The 22,469-nt window shown below is 42.5% G+C and overlaps 1 protein-coding gene across 2 annotated transcripts in view; it reads left to right on the forward strand.

Moving 5' to 3' along the window:
- The window catches only part of LRGUK (leucine rich repeats and guanylate kinase domain containing), a 125,965-nt gene that overhangs the window by 12,390 nt on the left and 91,106 nt on the right, over positions 1–22,469 (forward strand). The window contains exon 2 of one of the 2 annotated variants that reach the window (XM_069765361.1): positions 2,377–2,484. In XM_069765361.1, the coding sequence (XP_069621462.1) occupies positions 2,377–2,484 (108 nt within the window). Of the gene's footprint in view, positions 1–2,376; positions 2,485–22,469 lie in introns of those variants that run through there. The other variant, XM_069765362.1, reaches the window with a different exon arrangement.

Raw genomic sequence — 22,469 nt, forward strand, 5'->3', positions numbered from 1 at the left:
CAGAGATCTTTGTCAGCGTTGGGGGAAGCCGACGGTGGATCTATTTGCTGCAAAGAAAAATGCAAAAGAGAAGACCTTCTACTCCCTAAACCCCTGGGAAAGCCCAGCCGCGATCAATGCCTTCTCACAACCCTGGAACCACGGTCTTCTGTATGCGTTTCCTCCTCTGGCAATGATTCTAAGAACACTCAGGAAAATCTGCGAGGACGGGGCCAAAGTCATCCTCATAGCTCCTCACTGGCCGAAACGAAGTTGGTTTCCATTGTTAAGGAGACTGTCAGTGGAAAAACCCCTCCTTTTACCAGAAAGAGAGGATCTTCTTTCTACAGGGTCCAGTTCTACACCAGAATCGAGGAGCACTTCAGTTGGCGGCCTGGATCCTGAACGGAAGGTCTTGAGGGCAAAAGGTCTTTCAGATGACGTCATTTCTACCCTTCAAGCCAGCAGGAAGCCGGTGACATCAGCTATCTACACAAAAATATGGAAGCGATTTTGTGGGTTTTGCGGGGAGATGACAGTTGATACTGACCATCCAAATATCCCCAAAATTCTTGACTTCTTGCAGTCAGGATTCCAAAAAGGTCTTAGACCAAGTACATTAAGAGTCCAAATAGCGGCCCTGAGTGTATTTTTTGATTCTTCTCTATCTACCCACCCCTGGATTCGTCGATAATCTAGAGCAGTCCAGAGACTAAAACCATTAATTAGAAGATCAGTCCCGCCGTGGGATCTTAACTTGGTCCTGAATTTTCTATGTGAACAGTCGTGGGACATAACAGAGGACATAGAAATTAACAAACTCTCCCTTAAAACCGCGTTTTTAGTTGCGATCACGTCGGCAAAAAGATTGGGGGAACTACAGGCTCTATCCGTGCAGAACCCGTATTTACAAATCTTCAAGGATAAATTAGTACTAAGACTCGATCCAGCTTTTCTCCCTAAAGTCGTCTCAGATACTAATATGAATCAGGAGATTGTTTTACCGTCATTTTGCCAGTTCCCTGAAAACCAAAAGGAAAGATTTTACCATAACCTAGATGTAAGAGACACAGTACTCAGGTACCTTGATTTATCTAGACCCTGGAGACAGGACAACAACTTGTTCGTTCAGTTCAGGGGTCCAAATAAGGGGAAAAAAGCGTCTAAAGCGACTATTGCACGGTGGATAAAATCTACAATCGGTTTAGCCTATAAAGCTAAAGGGCAAAATTCCCCGGTTAATCTTAAAGCCCATTCATCTAGGGCCATGGCTACGTTACGGGCAGAGAAAGTGGGGGCTACGGCAGACCAGATCTGTAGGGCTGCATCATGGTCTAATCTTAGTACCTTGTCTAAACACTATAAGTTAGATGTAGTATCGCCTCAGTTGGCCTTTGGTAGAAAGGTACTTCAAGCAGTGGTCCCACCCTAAATACCATTCTCCTTTGGTATTTCTCCAGTGTGCTGTCAGGTGGTGACCTGGAAAACAGTAATTAGACCTACTGGTAATTGTATTTCCAGGAATCCATCCTGACACCACTATTAGTTCCCTCCCTATTGTATAATCTTTATACTCATGTGATGTAACATTTGTATGATTGATTATTTTGTTGGAATAAACCTTTTGTTTTTGCATCCATCCAGATGTGTTACTTTGGAAAAGCACTGAAGGGTGGTAGGGGGAGGGTCCTTTTAACCTCTCGTGTTTCCTGTCCCATCAAGGATAAGAAGGACGTCCTCCAGTGTGCTATCAGGATGGATTCCTGGAAATACAATTATCAGTTGGTCTAATTACTGGTTTTTCCTGTTTCAATTAATAAGATTGTATGGAGCGTGTACTACAATCTGTCTGGGATTGTTTTGTTTGAATAACGTTGTTAAATTGAGAGTGAGGATGTGATAAGAAAAGTGGGCTTAATATCTTATAATGTTCATCTCTAGACCTGTCCAGGAGACATGTTTTTCTTATCGTAAAACTTGTTCTTTAGATTGTGGCCAGCTTCTATTCTCTTCTTTCCTCCCACTCTTAAGTGGCTGGAGACGAAGCATGTGTGCTCTGTATCTGTTCCTAAGTAGAATCCTGAATTTCGCATGAAGGTTGTGATCCATGGATTCTTGCTCCTTTTCTACCTCCATCTGTCCATGGTTTACCTGCCCCATTGTAAGTGATTTCATCTCTAGTGGACCTCCATGGAGTAGACAAAGAAGATTTAAAAATGAACAAGGGGAACAAAAGGGTGAAGATCGCAGCTTGAGATTTAAGCATTTTTTTAACAAAAGATAATGTCCATTAAATATCATTACCGTATATCCTAAGTATTTATCACCAATGTTTACTGCAATATGTGAACAAATTATCTAATCTGTATTTAATGGGATTATTTACTTTTTAATAAGGAACAATTTGATGGTGTATTAAACGAGGAAACGATTTCTGAAGGACTCTCTGTGTTCGGTCGTTCAGCTCTTGGAAGTGAGCATGTTTATCTGCATTTGTGCCTGTCCGTAAGTATCAGCAGTATTAATACTTGTCATAGGACATGTCATAAATGTAAAAAGTCAAGTAAGCTTCATTTTGCTGTTTCCAAAAAGTGCATGGACATTAATGATGGAAATGTTTCCATTAAATCTGTTCTTGCTGGCAGCTGCATGTGGACAGTTCAACTGGAGGGTGGCATGGGAGTCATGTTATAATAGTTGAGACCATCACTTATTCTTTATTTATTGCCAGTGTATTTGTAATATATGTCTGTAATGGAAAAACTGAAAGACGCTTCTCGTCAAGAATATTCACAGATATCCTCTGCCACTGTCATGTCTTTGGTCATAAATTAAAATGCATCTACTGAAGAAACTTTGTTTTTGGAGATCAGACCAACTGCTTAGGAAAGTGGTGCCTGTTGCCCTTTACTATAGAGTAAGAAACAAAGTGTGACTATGTACAGTGATGAAGCCCAGAAGGGACTCTCATTGCCTCAGTCTGGTGAATGGAGGCCAATGACTATATGTGGCCTATTTGCCAATAGCTTACAAGTCTGTAGTGTGTGGACTACTGTGTGTATGTCCATCTCTGCCTGTGGACGTTTTCCTAGAAAAATGTGTATTAGAATTGATTACACAAGTTTATGCATTGGAAAACTATGGCAAAAAAAGTCATGATATAAATAACAGTAAGATGGAAAAAAATATTTGTAATTCATTGTTACATGTTATACCAAAAGGTGTATATATTTTTGTGCTGCAGCTTAAATGCTATGCTGTTAACTTCTTATAATAAGGCCACATTCACACATTCAGTATTTGGTCAGTATTTTACCTCAGTATTTGTAAGCCAAAACCAGGCGTGGTCAAAAATGCAGAAGTGGTGACGTGTTTCTATTATACTTTTCCTCTCTTTGTTCTACTCCTGATTTTGGCTTACAAAACTGATAGTGTGACTGTAGCCTATAAGATGTGGGCAATTGACTTCAAGTTAAATTTCCAAGATTCAGTTATCGGCTCTGTCTCATTCATTTTACAGATGAAGCATACCTGCAACAGTTTATTGAAATTACAGAATAAATACTGCAGTTTTTCCTACTCTGGAGACCTTTTATCTTTTAGTAAATAGGAAAATATCCATTTTTTTTCCCCATCTAATATATAAAGCTGACTGTGTGTGTGTGTGTGTGTGTGTGTGTGTGTGTGTGTGTGTGTGTGTGTGTGTGTGTGTGGGTTTGTGTGTATGTCCGGGATTGGCATCTGCACCGTCGCAGCTACAGCCACAAAATTTTGCACAGTCACACATCTGGACCCGAGGGCGTCATAGGCTATGTTGTGAGGTGACAATTTAACCCTGCACGTTCCAATTCACGAAAAAAATATGCCCCTATCTACATAATGGGGAAAAAAAAGAAAGGAAAAGTGTTGGAGGCAAATTGACAGCTACTAGATGTGAACAAGGGGAACTTAAAGAATGAGAGCGATGGCGCCAAAGAGTATATACCGTACAGTTGCTAAGGTGGGGCCCCGACATGGGATACTCACCACACACGCGGATATGAACGCACACACAAAATGCGCCACACACTACCATGTGCTTGAACACATATACGACCCTCAGCACACATTTCACCACACATACACCAACCTCGCCACATAAAAGTCGAAACACAAAAGTCACCGCTCAAAACTCACCATGCGCAAAATTCGCCACATGCAAAACTCGCCACACGTGCAAAACTCACCTCATGGAAAACTCGCCACATGCAAAACTTGCACACGCGGAAAAATTGCCACATGCACAAAAGTTGCAACACATGCAACAGATGCCTCACACAAAACTTGCACATACTCAAAACGCACCACACATAAAACTCGGAACGCGCAAAACCTGCTGCACACAACTTGCTACACTAACCTGTCACATGCAACTCGACACACAAAAAGTTACTACACGCATGTCGCCACACAAAACTCATCTCACAAAAGTCGCTACATGCATGTCGCCACACGCAACTCAACACACACAACTTGACACATGAAACTCGCCCTAAAACACAAACAAGTCTGGTATTATCCTTCAAAAATAAAAATCTGATTAATAAGCAGACAAACTACAAGAGCAACAAATGTACCATATAGGAAATACGGCAGCTGTCAGTCACATGACCTATTATGTGTATGTGTGAGCTAATATATACTGCCAGGGGGAGGGCTTCCTGTTGGCTGGGATTTATCAGGCTGCCAATAGCAACCAATCACAGCTCAGCTTCTATTTTGCTACAGTTAATTAATCTGATCTCTGACTGGTTAATATAGGCAACAAAGGACATTCTCAGTATAACAAAGCTTGTGTGAGGTAATAGCATGTCAGGGTGTGTTGGTGGAAAGGCTGATGTCAGTCACATTAATTTCCTCTATGTGAGAGGATATAGAAACTGCCAGTTACAGACTATTTTTACCACAATAATGCCTCATAAGAAAAGGAATTCCATGGCACGAATGTCAGCTGATGCGAAAAGAAAAGCTGCATTACGGGCCAATGAAAAATGTGAAGACCGAGAAACAAGGCTGACACACATGAGAACAGCAGCTGCTTCCTCAAGAGCCAACAAACTTTCTGAGCAGAGAGAAGCGAGGCTTGCAGACAAGAGAACAAGAGCTGCTTCCTCAAGGGCCAATGAACTTTCTGAGGAGAGGGAAGCGAGGCTTGCAGACAAGAGAACAAGAGCTGCTTCCTCAAGGGCCAATGAACTTTCTGAGGAGAGGGAAGCGAGGCTTGCAGACAAGAGAACAAGAGCGGCTTCCTCAAGGGCCAATGAGTCAGCTCAGCGGAGAGAAGGCCGACTTGCCACTAAGAGAATTGCTATTTCTTCCACCAGGGCACAGGAAATGGTTGGAGATTTGAAACATGCTGCCTGTTGTTACCAGTCAGACATAAACTATCAGGATAATCCTAAAGTTCAGATAGGAAAAATGGATGTGGTCTGCATGTACTGCAGTGCCCTAAAATGGAAAGATGAACCACCAGGTTTATGCTGTGCAAATGGCAAGATAAAACTTCCATCTCTCCTGTCACCCCCAGATCCCCTAAAGTCTCTGATGACAGGTACCAGTACAATATCATAGCATTTCTTGGACAACATCAGGAAGTACAACTGTTTCCAAATGACATAATTTGGTGCAACAAAAGAAATGTTTACAACAGGATTTATGCCGACATTTAAAGTTCAAGGACAGGTTTACCATTCAATTGACTCACTGCTTCCATTACAAGAAGAACCTCAATTTCTTTAACTCTTCTTCATGGGAAATGCAGAGGCAGAGGCTCAGCGGAGATGCTCTTTCATTCCTAACACTCGCCTTGATATTGTCACTGTTTTGCAGCAGTTCCTTCACTCCAACAATCCATATGTTCAACTTTTCAAGACTGCACTTGAATGTATGCCGAATGACGATTATAAGGTTGTCATTCGAGCTGACAAAACACCACAAGGAGAACATCAGCGACGTTTCAATGCTCCCACATTTGATGAGGTAGCAATCTTGATTGTAGGTTGTAGGTAATGATTTTCAAAGCCATGACATTGTGCTTCAGAAAAGAAACAATAGTTTGCAATGAGTAGCAGAAACTCACAGGTCCTATGATGCACTGCAATATCCAATCATCTTTTGGCAGGGACAGGATGGCTATCACTTTGGAATACCTCACAGATCCTACAACAGGCAACCCTTTAGGAAAAAAGTGTCTGCCATGGACATCTATGCATATAGGATCATGACAAGATTTGCAGAGGAAAATTACACCTTGAAATGCAAACACCTCTTCCACCAATTTATTGTTGACATGTATGCAAAGATTGAGAGTGAACGTCTTTTATATATCCGACTAACTCAAAAATAGCTCAGGGCAGAGGAATATATTCACCTTAGAGATGCTGTTGCAAATGATGCTGATCCAAAAGAGTTGGGGAAAATGGTTATTCTTCCATCAACTGTCACTGGAAGCCCACGACACATGCATGAATACACACAGGATGCAATGCCTTATGTGAGAAAGTATGGCCGTCCAGATCTTTTCATCACCATTACTTGCAATCCTGTTGTGAATTCCGCTCTTGGGCTCCCTCCGGTGGTTTTAAGTGGTATGGCTGCTCCTTGGATTTAGCAGTCTGCAGCTGCTTCCACTGATTGTCTTTCTGCTCGGCTATTTTTGCCTGGCTCTCTCTTCAGCCAGTGCCACTTGTCAATGGTTCCTGGTTGGATTCACATCTCTTTGTATTTCCCTGTTATTCTGACCAGTTCAGCAAAGCTAAGTCCTTGCTTGCTCTTTTCTGTCCACAGGTTGTGGACTTATCCGTTCTGTGCTTTCTATGTTTGTCCAGCTTGTCAGTATGAATTAATTCTGTGTAGCTGGAAGCTCTGGGAAGCAGATTTACCCTCCACACCTTTAGTCAGGTGTGGAGATTTTTGTAAACTCTGTGTGGATTTTTTGTAGTGTTTTATACTGACCGCACAGTATTCCATCCTGTCCTATCTATCTAGCTAGACTGGCCTCCTGTGCTACATCCTGGTTTCATTCTGTGTATGTCTTTTCCCTCTCCACTCACAGTCATTACTTGTGGGGGGCTATCTATCCTTTGGGGATTTTCTCTGAGGCAAGATAGTTTTCCTGTTTCTATCTTTAGGGGTAGTTAGTTCTCAGGCTGTGACGAGGTGCCTAGGGAGTGTCAGGAGCATCCCACGGCTACTTCTAGTGTTGTGTTGAGCTTAGGGACTGCGGTCAGTACAGGTACCACTTCCTTCAGAGCTCGTCTCATGTTGCTCCTAAACCAACAGATCATAACACAATCCTGCCTGGGAGGAAATTGGAGGGCACCTGTTGCCGGGCCAAAAAACAGTGAATCGCCATGACCTTATTGCCCGGGTTTTCAAACAGAAACTTTCAAAAATGACTAATCTCATCACAAAATCACATATTTATGGTGAGACGCAGTGCTGGATGTATTCAGTTGAATGGCAAAAAAAGAGGCCTTCTTCACGCCCACATCTTGATCTGGCTGAAGCAAAAAATATAGCCTACCGAAATTGACAATATCATCAGTGCCAAATTGCCAGACCTTCAGATTGACCCATTGCTGTTTGACGCCATCACAAAAAACATGATCCATGGTCCGTGTGGGAGTCTCAACAAAAATTCTCCCTGTATGATTGATGGCAGGTGTTCAAAGCATTACCCACGATCCCTGGTCCAAGGAACCCAAACAGGACAAGATGGATATCCAGTCTACAGAAGAAAAAAGCCAGGGGATGGTGGTTTCACAGCAAAGCTCAAAATGCGTGTTGGATGATCACTCCAAGAGATAGAAATTGACAACAGTTGGGTAGTGCCTTACAACCCTTTGCTCTCAAAAATCTTCCAGGCCCACATAAATGTCGAATCTTGCCACTCTGTGAAATCAATCAAATATATCTGCAAATATGTCCACAAAAGAAGTGATCAAGCAGTTTTTAAACTCCAGAAAAATGGACCTATTATTGATGAAGTGGAGGCATTCCAGATGGGCAGGTACATAAGCAGCAATGAAGCTGTTTGGAGAATACTAGGATTCTCCATTCAGGAGCGCTACCCACCAGTTGTGCATCTGAGTGTGCACTTGGAAAATGGACAGAGAATTTATTTTAACCCAGCAAACTTGCAGCAGCAGCAGCTCCTAACACCACCTAAGACCACCCTCTTGGCATTTTTTGAGCTGTGTCAACAAGACCCTTTTGCAAAAACAATTCTCTACTGTGACTTACCAAAGTACTACACTTTGAATGCCTCCAGAAAAACACTGGAACGGAGGAAACGGGGGCTTGATATTGAAGGCTATCCAGGGGTGAAAGCAACTGATACTCTTGGTCGCGTCTACCCTGTTCATCCGTCAAATGCAGAGTGCTTCTACCTGCGCATTTTACTTCATGTTGTCAAAGGCCCTACATCATTTTCTGACCTGAAGACCGTTGGAGGCCATGTGTGTGAAAGATTCAGGGAAGCTTGCCAAAGAAAAGGACTTCTGGAAAATGATGGAAACTGGGACATAACCCTTAGTGAAGCAGCAGCCACACAAACCCCAAAGCGACTAAGACACCTCTTTGCTATTATTCTAACCACCTGTAGCATTTCAAATCCTCTTGAGATTTGGACAAAGTACAAAACTGATCTCAGTGAGGACATCCTCATGCAGATTAGAAGGGAAAATCCTCAGCAACTCATCAACTTCACTGAGGAAATGTTCAATGAAACTTTAATGCTCCTTGAAGATCAGTGCATATCAATATCAGGAAAAACCCTACAGTTGCTTGGTTTGCCTGCTCCAATAAGAAATCCTGAAGGCATCCAAATGTGTAGGGAGATTTTCATAGAAACAAACTACAATATTGATGAACTGACAGTATTTGAGTCTCAGAACGAGACAATATTGGTACCAGATCAAAGGGACAGTGAAACCAACAAAGGTGGGATTGTCTTCCTTGATGCTCCAGGTGGAACAGGAAAGACATTTGTAATCAACTTGCTCCTGGCAAGATTTCGACAACAAAAAAAGATTGCACTTGCAGTGGCATCTTCTGGAATTGCAGTTACACTTTTTAAAGGTGGCAGGACAGCACATTGGACATTCAAACTACCACTTAACCTGTCTCATAGTGACAGCCCCGTGTGTAATATTGCCAAGGGATCAGGACTGGACAAATTGCTTCAATAATGCAGTGCCATCATTTGAGATGAATGCACCTTGTCACTCAAAAGGCCTCTGGAAGCAGTGGACAGACTGCTGCAAGACCTGCGTAGCAACACATAAATCATGGGAGGAGTAGTTGTTTTGGCAGGTGACTTTCGCCAAACACTACCTGTTATTCCAATTTCAACCCCTGCAGACGAACTCAATGCCTGTCTCAAAGCATCGTACCTTTGGAGAAAAGTAAAGAAAATGTCACTCAACAGAAACATGAGAATCTACATGACAGGCGATGTTTCTGCTGGACTGTTTTCGAGCCAGCTATTGACTATTGGAGATGGCAAGGTCAACAAGATCAATCTTCAAATTCTAAATCTGCTTCCAGGTGTGTGCACAACCTACAAATCAGTGGATACAGTAATAGACCCTGCTCAAGCATAATTTTATCCAACTGAGTTCCTCAATTCCTTGGAGCTACAAGGACTTCCTCCTCACAACCCCTTTCTAAAACATGGAGCACCTATTCTGCTATTGAGAAATTTGGATCCACCAAAGCTGTGTAATGGAACAAGACTCTTGATTAAGAACCTGTTTCCACATGTAATTGAGGCAACCATTTTGACAGGATGTGCCACAGGAGAAGATGTTTTCATTCCAACAATTCCTCTCATTCCATCTGATTTGCCTTTTGATTTTAAACGCCTCCAGCTTCCTGTTCGACTGGCATTTTCTATGTCCATCAACAAGGCTCAGGGACATTCCTTGAAAGTAGTTGGAATCGATTTACAGTCTCCATGCTTTTCTCATGGTCAACTTTATGTGGCCTGTTCAAGAGTTGGAACAGCCAAAACTCTGTTCATCTTTGCACCTGAAGGAAAAACTAAGACTGTTGTTTATCAAAAGGCTCTCTAATAAGTAGTAGAAGATTACTTCACATTACGTGGCCAATTTAGTTAAATCTGTGTGGAATATCCCTGGTGTTTGAAATACATGTCGTGAAATGCTTCTACTGGCTTAGTTTTTGCCTTTTAATAATTACATTTCTATCTATTTGTTTTATGGTTTTTCTGTGCAGAATAAATTTTTGTTAACACACTCTATTTTGCTAACAGCAGTTATTAACCCCGGCGAAGCCGTTTAGTACAGCTAGTACATTATTAATTTCAGGTCATACATTAGTGATGAAGCATTGCTCAGTGATTGTTTGTCCTCCATACATACATAAGATTCAAATATTGAGTAAATGTGTGAAAGGTATATTGGAAAATAATTAGGAATATTAAAAGTAAAGAAGCAAGAAGATTAAATAAGACTTAAGAAAACACATGAATTTTGAAAATCTATTCAGTTCTGCTGATAAGATCTTAATACAACTAACTGTCAAAACTATTAATATCAAATCCTATTGTTTAATGCAGCTAAAATGTGGCTTTCCACAAGACCTTACCTGTTCCAAATCAGTGTCCTCAAATGACAAAAATACAGGAGGAATCATGGGACATAAGAAGGTCCTGCTGTGATTGTTATCTTCCACGTAGAGGAAGTATAATTTATCCTGAATTTGCTTGCAAGGCGACCGAGATCACCACCAGCGAATGTTTATTCTCACTTGAGATTAAGTGAGAAATTCTAATGTCATGTACAACTGTCACTAAATAGAAAATATCGTAAATTCTTAAAAATTTGTTGCATTCGTTTAACTTTGTTTGGGCTATAGATCAAGTATTTTAATATGACAAAAGAGAGAAAAAAAAAGCCTAAAATGTTGGCAGCAAGCCGGCAGGTCAGAGAAATGGTGTCTTGTGAAAGTATTCACTCCCCCCAATCCCTTTGGCTTTTTACCTTTATTGTTACATTACAACCTACGTTTAAATATTTTTGTAATCTGATTTGTGTGTGATGCATCAGCACTAAGTAGTCTAGGTTGGTGAAGTAAGAAAAATATAGGCATAAGTTAAAATTATGGGATCAATTAAGCTTGGCATGTGTATATGTATTCACCCCTTTTGCTATGAAACCCCTAAACATTCCTGGTGCAAGCAATTACCTTCATAAGCCACATGCTTAGTGGAAGGAAGTCCACTTGTGTACAATCTGTGTCACATGGTCTGTCAGTATATATACACCTTTTGTGAAAGGCCACAGAGGCTGCAACACCATTAAGCAAGAGGCACCACTAACCAAAAAAACAGCTTAAAGACCAAGGAGATCTCCAAACAAGTTAGGGATAAAGTTGATGAGAAGTACAAGTCAGGGTTGGATTAGGAAAAAAAAATCCCAAACTCTGATGATCCCCCAGAGTACCATGAAATCCATTATCATCAAATGGAAAGAACATGGTACCACAACAAGCCTGCCAAAAGGGGGGCCTTCCAAAACTCTCAGCCTGGGCAAGTAGGGCATGAATCAGGGAGGCAGTACAGAGACCAAAGATAATCCTGAAGGAGCTGTAGAGTTCCCAAGAAGAGACTGGAGTATCTGTCCATATGACCACAATAAGCCGTGCACTTTATGGAGATTCCCTTTATGGACGAGTGGGCAGAAGAAAACCATTTACTTACACACAGAAATTGTAAGGTTCGTTTTGATCTTAGCAAAAGACATGAGGGAGACTCCCCAAATGTATGGAGGAAGGTGCTGTGGTCAGATGAGATCAAAATTTAACTTTTGGGCCACCAAGGTAAACGGTATGTCTGGCGTCAAACCAACACAGCTCATCACTACAAGAACACCATCCCCACAGTAAAAAATGATGGTGGCAGCATCATGCTTTGGGTATGTTTTTTGGCAGCAGATACAGGGGAAATGGTCCTGGTCAAAAGGAAGATGGATGGTGCAAAATACTTGGATATTCTTGACCAAAACCTGCTTCAGTCTGTGAGTGGTTTGAAACTGTGATCTTCCAACAAGACAATGACCCAAAGCATACTGCTAAAGCAACATTTGAGTGGTTTAAGGGGTAATGTGTAAATGTTTGTGTGCCCTAGTCAAAGCCCAGACTTTAATCCAATTGATAATCAGTGGTCAGACTTGAAGATTTCTGTTCATCAAAGGAAACCATCTAACTTGAAGGATCTGGAACAGTTTTGCCTTCATGAATGGGCAAAAATCCCAGTAGCAAGGTGCGGAAAGGTGCAGCAAAAGGAGCCTCTACAAAGTTCTGACTTCAACCCCTTAACCCCCAAGGGTGGTTTGCACGTTAATGAACAGGCCGATTTTTACAATTCTGACCACTGTCCCTTTTATGAGGTTATAACTCTGGAACGCTTCAACGGATCCTGATGATTCTGACATTATCTCGTGACATATTGTACTTTATGTTAGTGGTAAAATTTCTTTGACATTACTTGCGTTTATTTGTGAAAAAAAACGGAAATTGGCGAACATTTTGAAAATTTCCCAATTTTCCAACTTTGAAGTTTTATACCCTTAAATCACAGAGATATGTCACGCAAAATACTTAATAAGTAACATTTCCCACATGTCTACTTTACATCAGCATTTTTGCTAGGGAGTTATAAGGGTTAAAAGTTGACCAGCAATTTCTCATTTTTACAACACCGTTTTTTTAGGGACCACATCACATTTGAAGTCACTTTGAGGGGTTTATATGATAGAAAATAACCAAGTGTGACACCATTCTAAAAACTGCACCCCTTAAGGTGCTCAAAACCACATTCAAGAAGTTTATTAACCCTTCAGGTGTTTCTCAGCAATTTTTGGAATGTTTAAAAAAAAAATGAACATTTAACTTTTTTTCGCAAAAAATTTACTTTAGCTCCAATTTGTTTTATTTTACCAAGGGTGACAGGAGAAATTGGACCCCAACAGTTGTTATACAATTTGTCCTGAGTATGCCGATACCCCAAATGTGGGGGTAAACCACTGGTCGCATGGCAGAGCTCAGAAGGGAAGGAGCGCCATTTGACTTTTCAATGCAAAATTGACTGGAATTGAGATGGGACGCCATGTTGCGTTTGGAGAGCCACTGATGTGCCTAAACATTGAAACCCCCCACAAGTGACACCATTTTGGAAAGTAGACCCCCTAAGGAACTTATATAGATGTGTGGTGAGCACTTTGACCCACCAAGTGCTTCACAGAAGTTTATAATGTAGAGCCGTAAAAATAAAAAATCATATTTTTTCACAAAAATGAACTTTTCGCCCCCAATTTTTTATTTTCCCAAGGGTAACAGAAGAAATTAGACCACAAAAGTTGTTGTACAATTTGTCCTGACTACGCTGACACCCCATATGTGGGGGTAAACTACTGTTTGGGTGCATGGCAGAGCTCGGAAGGGAAGGAGCTCCGCTTGACTTTTCAATGCAAAATTGACAGGAATTGAGATGGAAAGCCATGTCGCATTTGGAGAGCCACTGTTGTGCCTAAACATTGAAACCCCCCACAAGTGACACAATTTTGGAAAGTAGACTGTTATGTTTGCTAATGACAGGTGTTATGAAGGCAATCCAGAAACACAGTGTGCTTAGCGATCAGAGCGCACACAGTGATCTGACAAATACCCAAAAATACAAGAACGAGCTCTGAGACGTGGAAACTCTGTAGACTGCACACCTGATCCTATCCTAAACACAACTAAAAGCGGCTGTGGATTGCGCCTAACAACTACCTAGGCAACTCGGCACAGCCTAAGAAACTAGCTAGCCTGAAGATAGAAAAATAGGCCTGACTTGCCCCAGAGAAATTCCCCAAAGGAAAAGGCAGCCCCCCACATATAATGACTGTGAGTAAGATGAAAAGACAAAACGTAGGGATGAAATAGATTCAGCAAAGTGGGGCCCGATATTCTAGGACAGAGCGAGGACAGTAAAGCGAACTTTGCAGTCTACAAAAAACCCTAAAGCAAAACCACGCAAAGGGGGCAAAAAAAACCCACCGTGCCGAACTAACGGCACGGCGGTACACCCTTTGCGTCTCAGAGCTTCCAGCAAAAAAAAGACAAGCTGAACAGAAAAAAAGCAACAAAAAAGCAAAAAGCACTTAGCTATACAGAGCAGCAGGTCACAGGAACAATCAGGAGAAGCTCAGATCCAACACTGAAACAGACAAGGAGCAAGGATAGCAGCATCAGGCGGAGTTAAGTAATGAAGCAGTTAACGAGCTCACCAGAACACCTGAGGGAGGAAGCTCAGAAGCTGCAGTACCACTTGTGACCACAGGAGTGAATTCAGCCACAGAATTCACAACAGTACCCCCCCTTGAGGAGGGGTCACCGAACCCTCACCAGAGCCCCCAGGCCGACCAGGATGAGCCGCATGAAAGGCACGAACAAGATCGGAAGCATGAACATCAGAGGCAAAAACCCAGGAATTATCTTCCTGAGCATAACCCTTCCATTTAACCAGATACTGGAGTTTCCGTCTAGAAACACGAGAATCCAAAATCTTCTCCACAATATACTCCAATTCCCCCTCCACCAAAACCGGGGCAGGAGGCTCAACAGATGGAACCATAGGTGCCACGTATCTCCGCAACAACGACCTATGGAATACATTATGTATGGAAAAGGAGTCTGGGAGGGTCAAACGAAAAGACACAGGATTGAGAACCTCAGAAATCCTATACGGACCAATAAAACGAGGTTTAAATTTAGGAGAGGAAACCTTCATAGGAATATGACGAGAAGATAACCAAACCAGATCCCCAACACGAAGTCGGGGACCCACACGGCGTCTGCGATTAGCGAAAAGTTGAGCTTTCTCCTGGGACAAGATCAAATTGTCCACTACCTGAGTCCAGATCTGCTGCAACCTATCCACCACAGAATCCACACCAGGACAGTCCGAAGACTCAACCTGTCCTGAAGAGAAACGAGGATGGAACCCAGAATTGCAAAAAAATGGAGAAACCAAGGTAGCCGAGCTGGCCCGATTATTAAGGGCGAACTCAGCCAACGGCAAAAAGGACACCCAATCATCCTGGTCTGCAGAAACAAAACATCTCAGATATGTTTCCAAGGTCTGATTGGTTCGTTCGGTCTGGCCATTAGTCTGAGGATGGAAAGCCGAGGAAAAGGATAGGTCAATGCCCATCCTACCACAAAAGGCTCGCCAAAACCTTGAAACAAACTGGGAACCTCTGTCAGAAACAATATTCTCAGGAATGCCATGCAACCGAACCACATGCTGAAAGAACAAAGGTACCAAATCAGAGGAGGAAGGCAATTTAGCCAAGGGCACCAGATGGACCATTTTAGAAAAGCGATCACAGACCACCCAAATGACTGACATCTTTTGAGAAACGGGAAGGTCAGAAATGAAATCCATCAAAATATGTGTCCAAGGCCTCTTTGGGACCGGCAAGGGCAAAAGCAACCCACTGGCACGAGAACAGCAGGGCTTAGCCCTAGCACAAATCCCACAGGACTGCACAAAAGTACGTACATCCCGTGACAGAGATGGCCACCAGAAGGATCTAGCCACTAACTCTCTGGTACCAAAGATTCCAGGATGACCAGCCAACACCGAACAATGAAGTTCAGAGATAAGTTTATTAGTCCACCTATCAGGGACGAACAGTTTCTCTGCTGGACAACGATCAGGTTTATTCGCCTGAAATTTTTGCAGCACCCGCCGCAAATCAGGGGAGATGGCAGACACAATGACTCCTTCCTTGAGGATACCCGCTGGCTCAGATAAACCCGGAGAGTCGGGCACAAAACTCCTAGACAGAGCATCCGCCTTCACATTTTCAGAGCCCGGAAGGTACGAAATCACAAAGTCGAAGCGGGCAAAAAATAACGACCAACGGGCCTGTCTAGGATTCAAGCGCTTGGCAGACTCGAGATAAGTCAAGTTCTTATGATCAGTCAATACCACCACGCGATGCTTAGCTCCTTCAAGCCAATGACGCCACTCCTCGAATGCCCACTTCATGGCCAGCATCTCTCGATTGCCCACATCATAATTACGCTCAGCGGGTGAAAACTTCCTGGAAAAGAAAGCACATGGTTTCATCACTGAGCAATCAGAACCTCTCTGTGACAAAACCGCCCCTGCTCCAATCTCAGAAGCATCAACCTCGACCTGGAACGGAAGAGAAACATCTGGCTGACACAACACAGGGGCAGAACAAAAACGACGCTTCAACTCCTGAAAAGCTTCCACAGCAGCAGAAGACCAATTAACCAAATCAGCACCCTTCTTGGTCAAATCGGTCAATGGTTTGGCAATGCTAGAAAAATTACAGATGAAGCGACGATAAAAATTAGCAAAGCCCAGGAACTTTTGCAGACTTTTCAGAGATGTCGGCTGAATCCAATCCTGGATGGCTTGGACCTTAACTGGATCCATCTCGATAGTAGAAGGGGTAAAGATGAACCCCAAAAATGAAACTTTCTGCACACCGAAGAGACACTTTGATCCCTTCACAAACAAAGAGTTAGCACGCAGGACCTGAAAAACCATTCTGACCTGCTTCACATGAGACTCCCAATCATCTGAGAAGATCAAAATGTCATCCAAGTAAACAATCAGGAATTTATCCAGATACTCACGGAAGATGTCATGCATAAAAGACTGAAACACAGATGGAGCATTGGCAAGTCCGAACGGCATCACTAGATACTCAAAATGACCCTCGGGCGTATTGAATGCAGTTTTCCATTCATCTCCTTGCCTGATTCTCACCAGATTATACGCACCACGAAGATCTATCTTAGTGAACCAACTAGCCCCCTTAATCCGAGCAAACAAGTCAGATAACAATGGCAAGGGATACTGAAATTTAACAGTGATCTTATTAAGAAGGCGGTAATCAATACACGGTCTCAGCGAACCATCCTTCTTGGCTACAAAGAAGAACCCTGCTCCCAGTGGTGATGACGATGGGCGAATATGTCCCTTCTCCAGGGATTCCTTCACATAACTGCGCATAGCGGCGTGTTCGGGCACGGATAAATTAAATAATCGACCTTTAGGGAATTTACTACCAGGAATCAAATTGATAGCACAATCACAATCCCTATGCGGAGGTAGAGCATCGGACTTGGGCTCTTCAAATACATCCTGATAATCAGACAAGAACTCTGGGACCTCAGAAGGGGTGGATGACGAAATCGACAAAAATGGAACATCACCATGTACCCCCTGACAACCCCAGCTGGATACCGACATGGAATTCCAATCCAATACTGGATTATGGGTTTGTAGCCATGGCAACCCCAACACGACCACATCATGCAGATTATGCAACACCAGAAAGCGAATAACTTCCTGATGTGCAGGAGCCATGCACATGGTCAGCTGGGCCCAGTATTGAGGTTTATTCTTGGCCAAAGGTGTAGCATCAATTCCTCTCAATGGAATAGGACACCGCAAAGGCTCCAAGAAAAACCCACAACGTTTAGCATAATCCAAATCCATCAGATTCAGGGCAGCGCCCGAATCCACAAACGCCATGACAGAAAACGACGACAAAGAGCATATCAAGGTAATGGACAGAAGGAATTTGGACTGTACAGTACCAATGACGGCAGACCTAGCGGACCGCTTAGTGCGCTTAGGACAATCAGAAATAGCATGAGTGGAATCACCACAGTAGAAACACAGACCATTCAGACGTCTGTATTCCTGCCGTTCAACTCTAGTCATAGTCCTATCGCACTGCATAGGCTCAGGTTTAACCTCAGGCAGTACCGCCAAATGGTGCACAGATTTACGCTCGCGCAAGCGTCGACCGATCTGAATGGCCAAAGACAACGACTCATTCAAACCAGCAGGCATAGGAAATCCCACCATGACATCCTTAAGAGCCTCAGAGAGACCCTTTCTGAACAAAGCTGCCAGCGCAGATTCATTCCACTGAGTGAGTACTGACCATTTCCTAAATTTCTGACAATATACTTCTATATCATCCTGACCCTGGCACAAAGCCAGCAAATTTTTCTCAGCCTGATCCACTGAATTAGGCTCATCGTACAGCAATCCGAGCGCCAGGAAAAACGCATCGACACTACTCAATGCAGGGTCTCCTGGCGCAAGAGAAAATGCCCAGTCTTGAGGGTCGCCGCGCAAAAAAGAAATAATAATCAAAACCTGTTGAATAGGATTACCAGAAGAATGAGGTTTCAAGGCCAGAAATAGCTTACAATTATTTTTGAAACTTAGAAACTTAGTTCTATCTCCAAAAAACAAATCAGGAATAGGAATTCTTGGTTCTAACATAGATTTCTGATCAGTAGTATCTTGAATTTTTTGTACATTTATAACGAGATTATCCATTGAAGAGCACAGACCCTGAATATCCATGTCCACACCTGTGTCCAGAATCACCCAAATGTCTAGGGGAAAAAAAAATGAACACAGAGCAGAAAAAAAAAAAAAAATGATGTCAGAACTTTTTCTTTCCCTCTATTGAGAATCATTAGTTTTGGCTCCTTGTACTGTTATGTTTGCTAATGACAGGTGTTATGAAGGCAATCCAGAAACACAGTGTGCTTAGCGATCAGAGCGCACACAGTGATCTGACAAATACCCAAAAATACAAGAACGAGCTCTGAGACGTGGAAACTCTGTAGACTGCACACCTGATCCTATCCTAAACACAACTAAAAGCGGCTGTGGATTGCGCCTAACAACTACCTAGGCAACTCGGCACAGCCTAAGAAACTAGCTAGCCTGAAGATAGAAAAATAGGCCTGACTTGCCCCAGAGAAATTCCCCAAAGGAAAAGGCAGCCCCCCACATATAATGACTGTGAGTAAGATGAAAAGACAAAACGTAGGGATGAAATAGATTCAGCAAAGTGGGGCCCGATATTCTAGGACAAAGCGAGGACAGTAAAGCGAACTTTGCAGTCTACAAAAAACCCTAAAGCAAAACCACGCAAAGGGGGCAAAAAAAACCCACCGTGCCGAACTAACGGCACGGCGGTACACCCTTTGCGTCTCAGAGCTTCCAGCAAAAAAAAGACAAGCTGGACAGATAAAAAGCAACAAAAAAGCAAAAAGCACTTAGCTATACAGAGCAGCAGGTCACAGGAACAATCAGGAGAAGCTCAGATCCAACACTGAAACATAGACAAGGAGCAAGGATAGCAGCATCAGGCGGAGTTAAGTAATGAAGCAGTTAACGAGCTCACCAGAACACCTGAGGGAGGAAGCTCAGAAGCTGCAGTACCACTTGTGACCACAGGAGTGAATTCAGCCACAGAATTCACAACAGTAGACCCCCCTAAGGAACTTATCTAGATGTGTTGTGAGAACTGTGAACCCCCAAGTGTTTCACTACAGTTTATAACGCAGAGCCGTGAAAATAAAAAATATTTTTTTCCACAAAAATTATTTTTTAGCCAGTTTTGTATTTTCCCAAGGGTAACAGGAGATATTAGATCCCAAAAGTTGTTGTCCAATTTGTCCTGAGTACGCTGATACCCCATATGTGGGGGGAACCACCATTTGGACGCATGGCAGAGCTTGGAAGGGAAGGAGCGCCGTTTGGAATGCAGACTTAGATGGATTTGTCTGCAGGCATCACGTTGCATTTGCAGAGCGCCTGATGTACCTAAACAGTAGAAACCCCCCACAAGTGACCCCATATTGGAAACTAAACCCCTCCATGGAACTTATCGAGATGTGTTGTGAGAACTTTGACCCCCCTAAGTGTTTTACTACAGTAATAGTGCAGAGCCGTGAAAATAAAAAATCATTTTTTTTTCAACAAAAATTATATTTTAGCCCCCGGTTTTGTATTTTCCCAAGGGTAACAGGAGAAATTGGACCCCAAAAGTTGTTGTCCAATTTGTACTGAGTACGCTGATTCCCCATATGTTGGGGTAAACCCCTGTTTGGGCACACGGGAACTCGGAAGGGAAGGAGCACTGTTTTACTTTTTCAACGCAGAATTCGCTGGAATTGAGATCGGACACCATATTGCGTTTGGAGAGCCCCTGATGTGCCTGAACAGTGGAAACCTCCGAATTCTAACTGAAACCGTAACCCAAACACCCCTAACCCTAATCCCAACCATAACCATAACACTAACCACACCCCTAACTCGAACATGCCCCTAGCCCTAATCCCAACCACACCCCTAACCCCAACACACCCCTAACCCTAATCCCAACCCTAAGCACACCACTAACTCTAACACACTCCTAACTCTAATCCCAACCATAACCCTAACCACACCCCTAACCCTAATCCCAGCCCTAGTTCCAACTGTAAATGTAATCCAAACCCTAACTTTAGCCCCATCCCTAACGCTAACTTTAGCCCCAACCCTAACTTTAGCCCAACCCTAACCCTAACTGTAGCCCCAACCCTAACTGTAGCCCCAACCCTAACTGTAGCCCCTAACCCTAACTTTAGCCCCAACCCTAACCCTAATGGGAAAATGGAAATAAATACATTTTTTAAAATATTGTTTTTCCCTAACTAAGGGGTTGATGAAGGGGGATTTGATTTACTTTTATAGCGGATTTTTATGATTGGCAGCCGTCACACACGAAAAGATGCTTTTTATTGCAAAAAATAGTTTTTGCGTCTCCACATTTTGAGAGCTATAATTTTTCTATATTTTGGTGCACAGTCATGTGAGGGCTTGTTTTTTTGTGGGACGAGTTGACGTTTTTATTGGTACCATTTTCGGGTACGTGACACTTTTTGATCGCCTTTTATTCCAATTTTTGTGCGGCAGAATGACCAAAAACCAGCTATTCATGAATTTCTTTTGGGTGGGGGGGGGGGGCGTTTATACATTCCACGTTTGGTAAAATTGATAAAGCAGTTTTATTCTTCGGGTCAGTACGATTACAGCGATACCTCATTTATATTTTTTTTGTTTTGGCGCTTTTATGCGATAAAAACTATTTTATATAAAATATTATATATCGCTTTGTTCTGAGGACTATAACTTTTTTATTTTTTCGCAGATGATGCTGTATGGCAGCTCGTTTTTTGTGGGACAAGATGACGTTTTCAGCGGTACCATGGTTATTTATATATGTCTTTTTGATCGCGTGTTATTCCACTTTTTGTTCACCAGTATGATAATAAAGCGTTATTTTTTGCCTCTTTTTTTTTTTTACGGTGTTCACTGAAGGGATTAACTAGTGGGACAGTTTTATAGGTCGGGTTGTTACGGACGCAGCGATACTAAATATGTGTACTTTTATTGTTTTTTTATTTAGATAAAGAAATGTATTTAATTTATTGGAACAATATATATTTGGTTTTTTTTTTTGCACCTGTAAATTTTTTTTCTTTTTACTTTGTCCCAGGGGAGACAACATACTATAATGTCAGATCGCTGATCTGACACTTTGCAAAGCAGTGTGTCAGATCAGCGATCTCACAGGCACTGCAGGGAGGCTTGCTGGCGCATGTTCTGAGCAGGCGCTTGCAAGCCACCTCCCTGCAAGACCCGGAAGGCCCCCTGCGGCCATTTTGGATCCAGGGCCTGCAGGGAGGAGGACGTAGGAGACCCTCGGAGCAACGCTCCGAGGGTCACAGGGAAGCATCGCACAGGAAGGGGGCTCCCTGCGTGCTTCCCTGAGAACGCTGCCGGAACGCTGCGATCATGTTTGATCGCAGTGTTCCGGGGGTTAATGTGACCGCTCCTGGCACATAGTGCTGTATGTCAGCTGTAATAATCAGCTGACACCCAGCGGCAATCGGCCCCGTGAGCGCAGCTGATCGCTCTGGACGTACTATCCCGTCACTGGGAATTAAGTCCCAGGTCACCTCGACGGGATCCGTATAATGGGATTAAGGGGTTAAGGGTGTGAATAGTTATGCACACTGAAGTTTTCAGTTATTTTGTCCTATTTGTTGTTTTCTACACAATAAAAAGAACACCAAATGTTCACTGTTGTTACCATGTTCTTTTCATGAACTGATGCAAACTTTCACAAAAAACAGTGAAATTCCAATTTGTGAATTATCACACAATGGTGTTCATTAACGGCAAATAATTCAGAACCTACATGTTTGACCACACATATGTTAAAATAATGATTTTTCTTGAATCAATGCATAAAATATACATATATAATATAAAGTGAATTATAACATTACAGATAAAGGAAGTATAACATAGTATTCTATATCTAAAAGCAGTAACATGAGCGGTATCAACAGTACATTTCAATTATCACTTTTCTGCTGTAGTGAAGGTTCTAAGACAACAGAGAGCATGACTGTCAGATGTTATTAAAATGAAGATTTAATGCATGTTTCTGAAGATTTAGGGCAAGTGTCTAACAAAATTAATACTTATATAATCAAAATGTAAACAGTAATATTAGATACTAGTTGCCATTTAA

The sequence above is a fragment of the Ranitomeya imitator genome, chromosome 4, assembly GCF_032444005.1.
Source record: "Ranitomeya imitator isolate aRanImi1 chromosome 4, aRanImi1.pri, whole genome shotgun sequence".
NCBI lineage: Eukaryota > Metazoa > Chordata > Amphibia > Anura > Dendrobatidae > Ranitomeya > Ranitomeya imitator.